Source organism: Erpetoichthys calabaricus, chromosome 8 (genome assembly GCF_900747795.2).
Source record: "Erpetoichthys calabaricus chromosome 8, fErpCal1.3, whole genome shotgun sequence".
NCBI classification, from domain to species: Eukaryota; Metazoa; Chordata; class Cladistia; order Polypteriformes; family Polypteridae; genus Erpetoichthys; species Erpetoichthys calabaricus.
Genome location: NC_041401.2, coordinates 196,888,241 through 196,902,648, shown reverse-complemented (window position 1 = coordinate 196,902,648; position 14,408 = coordinate 196,888,241). Strand labels below are relative to the sequence as shown.

Sequence of the window (14,408 nt, the reverse complement as noted above, 5' to 3'; positions counted from 1 at the left end):
GAATACGACTAATCCTGTCCCATTGCATAGCACGTCACTCAGACATCAATTACGCAATTACATTACGATACGTCCTTCTTTCAACAGTAATTCGTGCAGTGGAAGACCAGACGGTGTTAATGGTTGTAGATATTCTTTGTGATATTGTAAGTTGATGTTTTCATCTTCCGCATAATCACCACCAACAGTTTCAGCGTAGTCTGTTGATACGCATTTAACCATTTTGCCGTGTAACTGATTGACAATTTTCGCGTTAATTCATTTAACTTCATCGTTTCTCGGTGCTAGGATTGGCACCGAGTTATCATGAGTTATCAACTCATTTCTTCTGTTGATAACACTTTGTGATGAAATTCTTCAATAAGATTTGGACATAATATGTCTTCTTTAATTGGGAACTTAAAGTGAGGAAAACGTAAAAATGTACAAGAGCTGAGAGAGCAGGAAGTGTGTCTGACAAAAGCATTCACACCAATGAGAGGTGAGAGGACCGTGAGAGGGCGTGGTTTGAGAGGAGGGCGGGACTTGAAAAGATCTCTTGGCAACAGCCTCGTCTCATCTCAAGATTTTCTTTTATAATGAGAGATCGAGTTGTGTTTATATGTGAGGAATTCATTTCTGAATTGAGTTTGACTCAAAATGAAACCGTAGGGAAGATGAGAAAGCCAGCGAGAGTCGAGAGCAGTCATCAAGTGTCTTTAACCCGAAGAGACATCAGCTTGGTAACCAGGAATAAACAAAGGAACAGTGACGCGGGAAGCCTAACATCACATACTCCGGAATGGAAAGTGCCGGCGCTTTGGATGATGTCACATATCACGTACTCCCAGGGGATTCTGGGTGATCGCTGTGGCAATGGTCAGCACTCTGCTATCAACAATGTGGCGACACGATCAGACATCGTCAAAATGAAACTTGGTAAATATTGAATAATGCAGAAAATGAATAAGAAAATCTTAATCCTTGAAGTCTGAAACCCCGAATTTCACGTACAACACATACTTAGATCTCATAGCGGTGGCAACAAAAAATGAGAGAAAATACAGTAGCGTATTATTGCTGTTGACTTTTGGTTTTGTTTCATGGGTGCTGATTTCTCCTCCATTTACTTGACGCCATGTTGTTTGTTGTCATCCGAGTCCCAGAATTAGTGACAGTATAAATATGTCAGAGTGTGGGTTTCCCTCAGTGGGTAAGCGTGTTCTGCCCGTCAGCCCCTTGCGTTGGTCAGCTGTCATTTAAGTGGGCCTGCCTGCTGGGTCCTTCTTGTGGATTTGACCTTCTGTTCATCAACTCTTCTTTTGTTTCTTTGCTCTGACTGTCCCTCCATCTTCCTCTTTGATTTCTCCCTGGTCACCCTGCACAAATCTTTAATGTGTGTGTGTGTGTGGTGGGGGGGGCTCACCTAGAAGTGTGGCTGATCGGACACTGAGGTGAAGTGAGGACGTTCCTCCCCTGGGTCCTATTTAACGGGCTGCTTGCTGTTTTCTTTGTCATTTTTTCGTTATTGTTCTTTGTGTTTCATATACCGTATCTACTCACATTTAAGTTCTGCATATAAGTCGGGGTTTGATTTTACTGTATAATTTTATAATTTTGGTCGTATAAGTCGAATGCGGTAAACTCACGCTATCGGTCCAGGAGATTACGATATGCTAAGGCTCACCTGAGAGAGTCACCACGGAGCACACGGCCTTTTGTTTTTCTGTGTATTGTGCCTACGTGACCACATGATATTTAATACCCACACTATTCCAAAGCGACGTTTGCACTGATTTGTGTTTTTTGTATCTCACCCCCTCATATCTATGATCAGAAGAAAATATGAAGCTGGTTTTAAATTAAATGTCGTTGAAGTGGCAAAAGAAATTGGGAACTGCGCTGCTGCAACAAAATTTGATGCGTCTGAGTATTGCATTTTTGAACAGGCGTATAAGTCGGGGTCTGATTTTATGATCGATTTTTTGGGTTTCAAGACCCGAATTATATGCGAGTATATATAGTAATTTTCTTTTAATAATGTATTTTTATTATTGGTCCAGTCATGTATTTTATGTTTTATTTTTTTGCTTATTTTGTTTCTATACATAGGAGAATGTTCTGTCACATTCCTTGTATGTTGTGGGCGGACCCACCTGTCCATCCTAGTTAAGAGACCGCCTCCGGCCCTGTAGAGGCTGCTGGGAATTGAAGTCCAGCTGGTTCCTTTGAATGCTCGCTGGGGTCTGATGGGATTGTTAGTTTTGCACTCATTGTGATTTGATGATTTTCTTGATGTCTTGCAGCTCTCTCGACCACCGATACTCTTCCAGATTGTGCTTACTGGGATTTTGTTTACCCGAATTGCCTTTGGTTTTTGGTCATTAAACCCCTTTGGTGTATTTTGTTCATTTTTGTTAATAAATGGCCTTTTTTTATAAGACTTGGTGGCTCTGTCTTTGCTCCTGCCGGAGTTCATACGGCCATTTCAAGGTTTTACGGGACTCTTTTGCTATTGTTTTGAATTTCGAAGCCCCAGTCCGGCCTGAAGCCTCCTGTTTTCTGTAGGGTCGGGTGAGATTAGTTTTGTGGCCTCACCTCTTTGTTATTTGGACAGTTATAACCGAGGTGAGCTGGAACTGGACGCTCATCCACCTCTGTGTACAGATCTGTGCCTTGTGTACTTTGCCCACAGTCCTCTGACTGCCTTCCTCTTTGTCTCCGCAGCATTAAAGCCTTGGGTTTCCAACTTCTCGTACACTGGCGTTCAGGATTTCTCCCAATTAGCGCTGGACATCGGCAGGAATCAGCTGATCGTGGGAGCCAGGTAAGTCTCAAGCATGTGCTGTAACTGTGATACCTCAGGAATCGATGATCGCAGACCTTGGCATCGGTTTAGATTGGCTTACCCATCTCCATTTTGTAGAGCCCAGCATGTGCACCACTCTGGCATGATGAATCCCGTGGATTAATGGGGGCTGTTGGGTATTTCAGTTTTAGATAGTGATAAGTCGGAGCTGAGGTGACATCCCGTATCATTAGAGATGCGGTGTGCGTGGCACGAGCCTGGTGACATCTCCCTCATTACGCCTGAATTTATTGTGGCGCTCTGACTTCTCGACCGTGCAGTCTCGGTGATTAATAAACAGCAGGCCGATGTTTCACCATCTACATGATGGCTCACTTAGTGAGTCATTCCAAACTTTGAGGTTGTTAACAGTGAACAGCTCGACGGCCTAAGTAAGGTGAATAAAGACGCTCATTCATATCCTCGCCACTGCCTCGGGCCTCTCCAGGCTGACGGCACTCATCTTCTCGTGGTGTCCACTTTGAAAACCTCATCTCAATGTCACCTTTACTGCAGCGGGGCTCCAAAGCGTCCTCCAGGCCGGTCTGCTGTGGACATGCCAAGGTGGACAAAGTTAGAAAGTACACTTGGAGGACGTTGGCTCTGCCCTGTGAGATCTTAGGTGGCAGAGCAGTGTTTAGAAGGTGACGGCGGGTTGTCACGGATAGCAAATTTATTGTGTGTGTCTTCTCTCCTTTCAGGAACTACCTCTTCAGACTGAACCTTAGCAATGTGTCCCTCTTACAGGTAAGTCACATGTGTGACAAGTCACTAGAAAGGAAATCAGCTGAGCTCCAGAGTGGCAGGGGCGGGGGTCTGCTGCTGGATGGGGAGGGAGACTTCTCTCTGTCACACTCCTCGTCTGGTGTGTAGGTGTGTGGCATTGGGATTGATGGTGGTCAGTGAGTCTTCTGTTTCGCCCGCTGTGGGCTGGGTGCCTTTCCTCAGTGGTGAGCGGATTGCTGGCACCTGGAGATTTGTGTCTGCTCTACTACTGGATGTGCGGCCCTCTGTGACACTGGCACTGGACTTCTCTTGTGTTCTCCTCTCTGCTCCTGTGTGCTTGGGAAAGTCTTCTGTGGGCCATGGCGTTAGGATTGGTGGCATTAGAAGAAACGTATGCCTGTCCACTCCTCTCTGATTCTTTGTCCTCTGAAGTGACAAGGCGTATTGCAGATTTACTGGGTGCCTTCTTGTGCCCCTTGTCTCCTTGGTGACATACAGTATACATGTGACAATAAACTTGAACTTAAAGCGGTGACAGCCAGAGAGCCTTTTATTTCTCTGACTCTATAGTGACAGGACTGATGGCACCGGGTAGACATTTATCAGCTGATTGTGCTGTGACATCATCCATCATCATCCGTGTACTGGCAGGACTGATGGCACCAGGAGTTGGCATATTCCGCGGCCGTCATCGTGGATCGACTTTAGCACATGTAGAACCGCAGAGTGGACGCATTCGCTTTCCCTTGGCATGGGAGTCCTGTGCCTCAGGTGCCTGCTGAACGTTGTGACTGTGCGCAGTGGACACAACTGTCCGGATTTCCATGCAAAGCAGCCACTTGAACTTGGGGAAAACTTCTGAAACATCTGAAATCTTTGTTGTGAAGGTGGCTGAAGGTTTATGTGTGCTCTACCAACGATTTGCCAATCCAAGTGCAGTACTCGTTACGTCTCAACTTTGATGAAAGTATGTCACCGAAATTAAATAAATTAAGAAATAATTAAAGAAATGAGCGACAAAGTGTATATCTCTTTGCATTAATTTTTATACTCAGTTTTCAAGTTGGTTTTATTTATTGTCACCTTTCGCAGTACTTTAGTTTATTTGTGTATTTATTTATTGATTTAATTTTGTCCAGAATACTCCTCCATATTCGTCGTTTTTTAATTTAAAAGTGTGGACTTGCCAGCTGTCCTATTCTTGGCCCAGCAGACATGTCGATTTGTATTTTTCTCAACGTTAACTGATATCTCGTACTCTCAGTCGTATTAAACATTTCGCGCACTAATTATATCATCTCGCCAAAGAGCATCTGGAGAATATTAAAAATTAATTTTTGTGAGTAATTGGGTGCTGACTGAGTCGTGCATTTTTAATGTGGAGACGCCAGTGAATCACGAATGTGGACGGAGCTGTTGATGGCCTTCTGAGTGATTTTGGTGGTCCGCCGGTGTTAGAGGGAAATAAACCTTCTCAGACAATTACATTCCTGCAGCCTCTCCTGGCCTGGCCTCCTGTCTGATAAGACGGCCCGCTGATTGATCGCACACCTTTGCTCTCCTCCGTTGGCCACTCCTGCCGGAAGAATTCTGGGAAGGGCAAGTCTGAGCTTTGGAGAGCAGTGAAGGCAAGGAGTTCAGAGAGCGCAAGACTCGTCCAACCCTGGCCAGAAGCGTTCAGCGGTGCTATACGTGGTGCCAACTGATGTTTAAACGAGTGCAGCGCCTCGGGGCTCACCATAAGCCCTTCTGTCCATTTTTATATCGGTTTCCATCTCCATAAGAGTGTTACACTCACATCCTCCTACTTGTGGGTACAGCTGCAGAGTCCTAGTCCATTTGGAGTCTCTCAGGCTTTCTGTAAGACAGACGGTTAGGTGGACGGGCATCTGCAGAATGGGCTGGTGTGCCGTATGATAAACTGGCCTCCCAGTAAACGGGGGCTGGCACTGCTACAGAGTTTGGACGAGTGGTTGGCAGTGTCGGTCATCTAATTTTTTTTTGACTTCTTCTTTTAATCCATTGGTGCTTCAGGAGTCAGCACTGGTTTTGAAGCCTCTGCCCTTCTTGCTGTTCCTGTGGAGTTTGGACCTTCACCCTGAGTCTGTATCCTTTTCTTTGGTTTTCCTCCCAAATGCCAAGACTTGTAGGTTGCTAGGTGTGTGTGCCAGAGGGTCCATTCTGGGGTTGGTTCTTTTCTTGCATGTATTGCTGCTGGTTGTCAAAAAATGCAGAGACAAACAAGTGAAATGGATGTGGGGCTTCCAAAAAGAAGCTACTAAAGCAGGCCGGGAGTCTTACTAGGCAACCCAACCTGAAGTGCAGACTGTGGCCTAGTTAGGCCCAAAAATGAAAGAGAACTGGTTAAAAGTTCAAAAATAAACTTATATGTTTCAGAATGCCTCACAAGAGGGAGAACCGTAGAGAGAGAAAAAAAAAAAAGAAAAACTCCAGCCTGTGGCGCAAATTTATACACAAAAAAAATTCAAATAAAAAAAGTGCGCAAAAGAGAAGACTGGCGTTTTAATCCAGAAACCAAAAACCAGAAACCGAGCCAAATAGTCAGAAATATCTCAAAAGAGCCTGACCATCATCTCTAATGCACACGCGGCCTGAGCTTTCTCTTCCCGGTGCTTAAATAACCAGGGGGTGGGGCTTAGGGGGTGGCCCCACCCCCTGGGGGCTCCACCTACCAAGAACATGAAAAAGGGACAGGACACGGTGAGCCAAAAAAAAAACCAAATCAACAAATAAAGTAAATAAAAGTAAGATGCAGATTGTTACATAACACTGGCACAGACGTCAGGCCAACTTATTAATGGGGTGGGGGGGGGCATAATGTGATAAAGTCCCAGAAATCCAACATCACCTAACAGTGTGGTTTGGGGGGCTTTGCCTGGCTAAATGACCCCTTAAAGCCAAGCATGGGCTGTGTTCCTGAGATTAAGCAGGATCAAGACACCCCAGTGGTACCCTGGAGGACAATGAACAAGCCTGGCACCCCTAACATGGTCAGTCCTCTCTCTCGTTTTAAGCCTGTGGCCAATAAATGTTCTGTTTTTAAGGCTATTTATTTTCTTTTTAGAATTTTTTCTATAACTTGTGCCAGGGTTAGTGTTAGTTTGGCTTGTTTTTTTGATTTCACACACAGTATACACAGTATGCGCCAGTGAGTGGCTCACGTGGGCCTGAAGCTTCACCACAAGGGGGCTGCTCTACCAGCCTCTTAGTAGTACAATCGATTCTTCATTTCTCTGATGTGACCCTTGGCTGTTTGGACAGTTATGTGCCATCTGTTGGACGAAAGTGGTACTCACAAAGCTGAGGGATGCCAGTGGAGATGCAATTCAAGATGGTGAAGGCCGTCCATTAATTAGGCCAACTTCATAGTTCCTAAGCCTCATCTTGAGTGACATCACAGTATTCACTCACAGCCTGTGCCATGATGGCGATGATGCATCGATTGTGGTGTTTTATCTGATTTGGGAAGGCCATTTAAGGCTGGACACAGGAGGTGCTGATAATGCACGTATTGAATTTATTCTTCCAAGTATTGGAATCACAGCCTCCTTTGTGGGTGTCAGTGGGATATTCTTCTAGAACAGTCCTGGAACGTCCAAGTGAGCTGGACACGCACGTGACAAGTGGCAGCAGACGTTTACTTATTCACGGAGGACCAATTTGGAGATGCCACTTAGTCAGGAATTACATCTGTGGGACAGAATTGGACTGCAGGGTGAATTTGAATTCTGTCATTTATCCTGAAACTGCACCTTTGGAAGAGCTGGAAGTACAAAATCCAAATGCAACCTTAATGTGGAGTCACCAATTACATTTTGGGACAACTGTTGAATGTGAAATCTTGTTACAGGATGTGGCCAGGCTAAAAACTGAACTTGGGACCTTGGGCACTGAAGCCACAACGCCAAGCAGTAGAACCCGCTGATGCCCTCAGCACTGGTGTATCCCGGATTTGAATGGGGCGGGGTGCTCACCATTGGCATTGAATACTCCTGCCTTAGAGGATTAAACAATTCAAAGTAAAAACTAAGCAGCAGAAGAAGAAGAGACATCCTTCTACCATATGATTAATATCATGGGAGTGCAGCCCCCACCGTGAGCCGTGACCCGGGATTACTGCGCATGCCCCATCCGTCTGTGCTTAATGTCGGAGCTCAAGCGAATGGCGGGTCAGAGTGTGTGCTGTTAAGGCCTGTCAGCTGTTGGCTGTTTTAACTCCAGAGCCCAAATCCTGGAATGTAAACACTGGAGTCGGCCTGCTGCCCCTCTAAGTCCTCAGAAGAATTTTACTGCCTGCAGCGAAAAAATCAAAGCACCCCTCGGTGACGCCAGCAGCAGCAGCAGCAAAGATGGCTTTATCTACAGCCTCTGGTGTTGGAGCCTGGGGCGGGCATTCTTGTGCTCCTCACTTTGGATGGTCCAGTCCTGTGTGAAACTGGGCATCCACTGATGAGGACTCACCAAGCAGTAGCCCGCTGCTCTCTGTTAGAATTACAAAGGTAATGAATGTGTGCCCCAGGCAGTCCTGGATGGGACGCCACTCAGTCTTACTGTCCTGACTGGGTGTCCCCCAACATTAATGAAGCACATTTTTTGGAAGGCGAGACAAAATTCCTACTGAAACTCCACAACATAGGATGGCCGGGCCATCACAGGACACACTTGTCATGGCATCCACACATGGCAGGGTCACCAGTTCACCAGCAGACTCGGGTCTCCTTCAGTTCCATCAGTGGAAGTGCGGACATTGAGAGCATCAGGGTGAACCTGTGGGAGTCACCCAGGGGTCTTCTGTATTGTGTTGGTAGGGGGGGTTGTCATCTCCACCAATTGACACTGAACTTGTGGGGCTTCGCTGTCATTACTGCTAACACTGGTAAAGTTGTCATCATGGCAGGGGGCTATCATCACTAGAGATCATTATAGGAGGGGACGTGATTTATTCTAATACCTGTCTTTATTGTAGGGTCAGCGCTTATTTTTAGCGCTTTTATGGGAGACAATTTTTCTTCTTATGAGGTAATTTTTTAATTTTTATTCCATTGGTCTGCTGGGTGGTGTTCTCATTAGTGTGGGGGTCTTTTTATCATTTTAGTGGGAGTCTGTCATTTTTATTGTTATTGTTATTAAGAGCCAGTTAGGAGCTTCTTTGTTTTTATCACTCGGTTTGAAGTGTCGCAGCATCCTCTTATCGTTAATGTTGTTGCTGTCGCCAGTTAATTTAACGATTTTTATTTCAGAGGCCAGCTATTGTTACTGATACTGCGCTGCATGTTTTTTTTTATTCTTTATTATAAGGGTCTGCTTTTATTGTTTTGGGGGTGAGTTATGTTTATCATCCGTGTAAAAGCCGGTGATAACGAAGTTGTAGAATCCTCTTATCGATATCGTCCGCTTGTGTTACTTTAATCGTTATTCTAAAAATGGTCGTTCAAGATCGGCTTGTGTCAACATCCGCGTGCGGCCGGGGACTTCATGTGTCACCAGGGCGAGTTATTGTTATGGGGGGGGGGTTGTTCATTTCATTGTCCTTGTCAGAGTCTCTCTTTATCGTGTTGGTCTGTCGTTATTCATTCTGTAGGCTCCTCATATCGTTTATGGGGGGCAGTCGGTCACTTTCACTGTTTTTGTAAGGGTCTGACTTTGTTATCCATATTCTAGTTTGCTGTTCTATTTGGTGCCATTGTGTTGTATTTTCAGCCCATTATCATAAGGGCTTCTCGTTACCAATACTGTAGGGGTTTATCTGTTATTTTTTGGGGGGGGGTGTTAATTTTATTGTCTTTGAGGGAGCCTGTGCTACTGTTGGACCCTCTTATTGTTCATCAAACCAAGTCATTTTCATTTTTTTTTTTGAAAGAGACCTCCCCGTTATCGCTAGCGGTGGGCCTGTTATTTAAATTGTTCTTAAACTCTTACAATAACTTTAAAAGTCACTGTCTTTGTTATCGATATTCTAGCACGCTGTTACTCTCATTGTGTTTTCAACATTTTGTTATTGTCATTATAATGGGCCTTTCATTATCAAGACCGTAGGGGGCTGTTATTTTTATCCTTTATTATTGTGGGGTGTTAATTAAGTTTATAATTTTTGTGACAGCCTGTGCTGTCGATTATCATTGGACTATCTTATCGATATTGTCAGCTTATTGTTATTTTAATTGTTACTCTAAGAAAGGTAGGGTCCTGTTACTGTTAGGGCCTGTGATGTTCGTCATTATTATTATTATTATTATTATTATTATTCTTTATGAGGCGTCTGGGCTGTCGATACTGTAGGAGCCTCCTGTCGTGTTATTTTAATTGTTTGTTTGTTTGTTTGCTTGTGGGCTCCTCTTATTGTTAGTGCTGGGCCTGTTCTTAATGTTCTTCATGTGCTCATCTGCTCTTCTTGTTTGGGTGCTTTTCTCATTGTTGGCCCGTTGTTGTTATAAGAGCCTGTCATTGTTCTCAATCTTGTAGACCCCACCTATAATCTGTGACAGGCCTGTTCTTTGTGTTGAATCGTCGGGTCCCGTTATCGATATCTGAAGGGCCTGCTCTCGTTGTGGGCCTCTGCACTCTTATTATAAGCGCTGTCTTCTCATTCTTAATTGTGGGTTTGTTTTTTCTCATTTTGTTTATGGCCCCATTTTCTTTATTAGAAGGGCCTGCCATTGTTACAATGAATGGACCTCATCACTATTGCGATCAGTTTTTGTTGGCTCTGTTATTGTATTATTACAATTCTTACTGTAAGCGCTGTAGTTGATATCGATTTATGTATTTGTATCAATTAGTTGGGTCTGTTATTATTGTTATAATGAGGTCTGTCATTGTTCTGGGTTCTGAGGGGGTCCGGTTATCATTCCTGTTATTTGTATTGACTGGTAGGGTCACAGTTTTTGATATTAGAAGGGCCTGCCATTGTTACAATGAATTAGTTCTTGTCACTGTTGGTATCATTTATGAGGGGCTCTCTTATTGTTATCATTACTGCAGGTGCTGCCTTTGTTCTTGTTTGTGTGTTTTTCTCATTTTTGTAGGGTCCCGTTATTATTCTTATTATTATTATGAGGCTGCCGTTCATGTGGGGCTCTGTTATTGGTATGATTGTAAGAGCTGCCTTTGTCTTTGCTGTGCTTGTCTCCTGTTCTTATTTTACCATTTATTTCTATACGGCCTGTTATTTGTGTTCAGTTATTGTTTTTTTTGTGTTTGTCTTCTGTTCTCATTTGTGTGTTTTTGGTTCCATTGTCATTATTGTAAGGACTTATATCAATAGTGTAGGGGAGCATAGCGTCTATTTGTACCCTGTTTTTGTGCGGGTTTGTTTCTGTTGTGCCCACCAGGGGGCGCTGCTGAACCACCAAACCTTATACACAATTGCCCTCCAGCTGTCTCGGGTTCAAAACAACATCTTTATTAATCCAAATACCGGTGCAGGTTCCTTCATCCAATTAGCACGGTCACAGTCGCAATTCCTTCTTTTCCTGTTCCTTTATTCTCTTCCTCCCGACTCGACTCCCTGAATGATGTGAGGTGACTTCCGATGTCAGAGTTCTACATGGAGGAAGCAGTTCTGGGTCAGTTGGAAGACCCACAAAAGGAAGGGATGGCCATTTCCAGCAGCACCTCCTGGTGGCACCCACATGGAACTACAGGTCCCAGCACAACCTGCCAGTGTGTGTGTGTGTGGGCACACCAGCCACCCAGCACACTGGTGGAGCATACAGTCCTACAAGGTGGTCTTCCCCAGCCAGGCAAAAATTTTCTACCCAACCCCTCTGGGATGCCAGTCCATCCTGGCACAGCATACCCTCCTCCTGGCAGAAATAACGATTGCCTTGCCTCCGATCTCCCATCATGCTGTCCTTCTGGCCAGGTAAGGGAACGGGGGTCCTTCAAAGCTGAGACGCCATTCATGCCAGCCGTCCATGGCGCTGCTCTCATTCCTGTAAGAGTCGTCGTCGTCATCTTCTTCATCATCGTTTGTGTATTTGTGTCCTTCTGGTAGGGCTGGTGCTCCTAAAGGCCTGTTGTTGTCCTGCTGTGTGTTGCTTTTGAGGGGTCCATTTGTTTCAGGGTTACTTTTCGAGTCTCTTGCTGGTGGTCTTGTCATCGCCAGGGCTTGTTCTCGTTATCGGGCATCCGCCACTGACAGGGCTCTTGTAGTTGTTTTTGTTGTTGTTGCTCTCAGACCTCTTAAGTTCAGGGGGGGCCTGCTGTATTTATGGGTACTGCAGGGGCTTGTAATTTATCTTATGCTATTAATTTAATATTTGTTACTTATATCCTTCATTTTTTTATGGTTATCATCTGGCCTGTGGTTTTTACCAATGACTTTATTTCAAAGGCCTGTTGTAATTCCTGATGCCCTCTGCCCAGTAGTTTATACCCTCATTGCTCTGATGGTCACTGGTTGGTTTTACCCCTTTTGCTGGGGTCTTGCTGTCCTCTTCCTTTGTTTTATTGAACTTGCTTGTTCATTTTTCTCTGAAGACTTGACAGTAAAATGAGGCCCTCGCTGTGCCCACGTCGCTGTGCCCACATCTCCATGGCCTTTCCTCCACTTTGGCTTTTTAATTCTTCCTTTTCAGCCCTCGTCTCTTTGTTCAGCCACATCTGTGTCACTCTGCCTCTTTCTAGACGCTTCAGAGACCAAGTGAAAGCCCCCAGCTCCGTCTAGTCTGAACTCGCCCGCCATCTTCCATGCGCTCGGCCCACGGGCAGGTGTGCTCAGCGTTCAGGTTGTGACATGAAAGGCCACGGATCAATGTCAGCTGGAACTATTTGAGAAGGAAATAAACTCAATGTTACAATACAATACAATTTATTTGTGTAGCCCAAAATCACACAAGGAGGGCCGCAATGGGCTTTAACAGGCCCCCCCAGCCTTGACTCTCTAAGAAGACAAGGAAGAACTTCCAAACAAAAAGTGGAAGAAACCTCCGGAAAGGCAATTCAGAGAGAGACCCCTTTCCAGGTACGTTGGGGCGTGCAGTGGGTGTTAAAATACAAGACGATACACAGAACAGAACACAAGTCATCGTCAATACAATACGAAATATGACAAGTACAGAACAGAATTCAACAGGAGATGACATCCCATAATACGAGTCCTGGAGACCGCGGCCATCAAGCTGTCTCCCCCTATTGGCCAATCCGCAGCTGAGTCAGTCCAATGAAAGGACCCCTCTACCGCACGATTCCTGCGATCCTCCATCAGGGATGACTTTACCTTAGGCAGGCAGGTGGGCAGTGGCACCGAGTGGCACATTTGAGTACCGAGAAGAGACACAGAATAGGTGAGGGTGAGTAACCAATGAGAAGACAGATTATGAGCTAATGACAGTCTGCACAGTTAATCAGCAGCTCTAATCAGGGTGTGCTGACTGAAGTGCTGAGTCTCTTAGACGTGGTTTGCATTTTGTTACAATGAATTATTTCAAGGTCTCCTCCTCGACCTCTCAGAATCTCTGGACTTACTGTATGAAGGAACGAGTATTGTCTGGTGACGCCTCAGCTAGTGTCACATTCACTAAGCCAGGCGTCAGTGAGAAGACGCAGATCAGGTTTTGTACTTCCTATCATTTACCAACACAGCTTTACTGCCAAGGGAGTGAATGTTCAATAAGCAGCATGTAAAACTGCAGGTGTCTTTATGAACTGCTGATATTTTCGTTGTTTTAATTTGACGTAAGTTTCTATTACTGGTGCCCCTGGTGGAGGGTCTGGTTTATCTCTTGGTCTATTAATACACCTTATTTTTTGGTTATCAAGTAGTTTAAGGTTTGCATCAAGACTAAATTTATAAGAATTATAAGATGTGTGAAAGAGAAATAAACACCAGCAGGCGGGCGATGAAGACGGCGTCCGGGCTGAACTTGAGGTCACTGAAATGCCGCTGGATGAGTGGACATTTGGAAGACAGTGGCATCAGACCAGAAATGTGGGACAAAAACACATGAGATCAGGGAGGCCCCAGTAAAGCACCCTGGTGTTTGAGAAAAGGTGCCCCAAACACACTCCGTCTCTTTGCTGTGCCCCCAGACAGGCGCCAGCTCAGCGTGAACGTGTGGGCTGCTGAACGAGCTTTGAAAAGTGCACCCCAGAGAGATGGCACTCGGGAAGGTGGTACCAGGACCAGGAAAACAGAGAGAAACTTCTAGAATGACACAAGCGAAAAGATCAGTTGAAAGGCAGAACATCAGAGGTGACCTCCAAAAGTTGGTCAGCTGGGTAGCTGCCCTCGGGGATCCATCTTTGTGACGTTCACAGATAACACCGATATCAGGAAGTGATGAGGCAGCTCAAAATGTCCTGTGGGTGATTTGGAGGAACTCTTGGAAAAGGCAGTTTAGTGTAGAAGAGGGCAAAGTAGTGCATGTGGGCAAAAGGAACATCACTTAGAAATACAAGATGGGAGAAAGCATGTGACAGGAAGTAGTGACCGCTGAAAGGGACTTAGGGGTTTATGTTGACACAACATCTAAGAAATGCGCAGAATCCATCAAAAAGGCAAACAAAGCATAAGGTTGGATTGTGAAAGTTGTTGAGAAGAAGTCGAAGAACATCATGTTGAGACTGTAGGTGGCGCCAGTGAGACCCCAGACGCAGCACCCTGTGTAGTTCTCATCATGTGAAGTTGTGCAGAGGAAAGCAGCCAGGTGCATGATGGGACTGAAAAACGTGACCTACCACGACAGACTCGGAAAGTAAAAGCTCTTTAGTGTAAGCAGAGGAGGCCACGTGGGGACCTCACTGAGCTCTACAAATCGATTTGAGTTCACTCAGCAGAATTCACCAATCGTGTGCTTAGCGACACCTAGTGGTGACTAAGGGGAGAGAGTTG

The 14,408-nt window shown here is 45.2% G+C and overlaps 1 protein-coding gene across 2 annotated transcripts in view; it reads left to right on the top strand.

The window, feature by feature from the left end:
• Positions 1–14,408, top strand: part of sema5ba (sema domain, seven thrombospondin repeats (type 1 and type 1-like), transmembrane domain (TM) and short cytoplasmic domain, (semaphorin) 5Ba) — a 157,331-nt gene that overhangs the window by 95,993 nt on the left and 46,930 nt on the right. For both annotated transcript variants that reach the window (XM_028808077.2, XM_028808078.2), the window contains exons 3-4: positions 2,707–2,806; positions 3,529–3,574. In XM_028808077.2, coding sequence (XP_028663910.1) covers positions 2,707–2,806; positions 3,529–3,574 — 146 coding nt within the window. The remainder of the gene's footprint in view (positions 1–2,706; positions 2,807–3,528; positions 3,575–14,408) is intronic.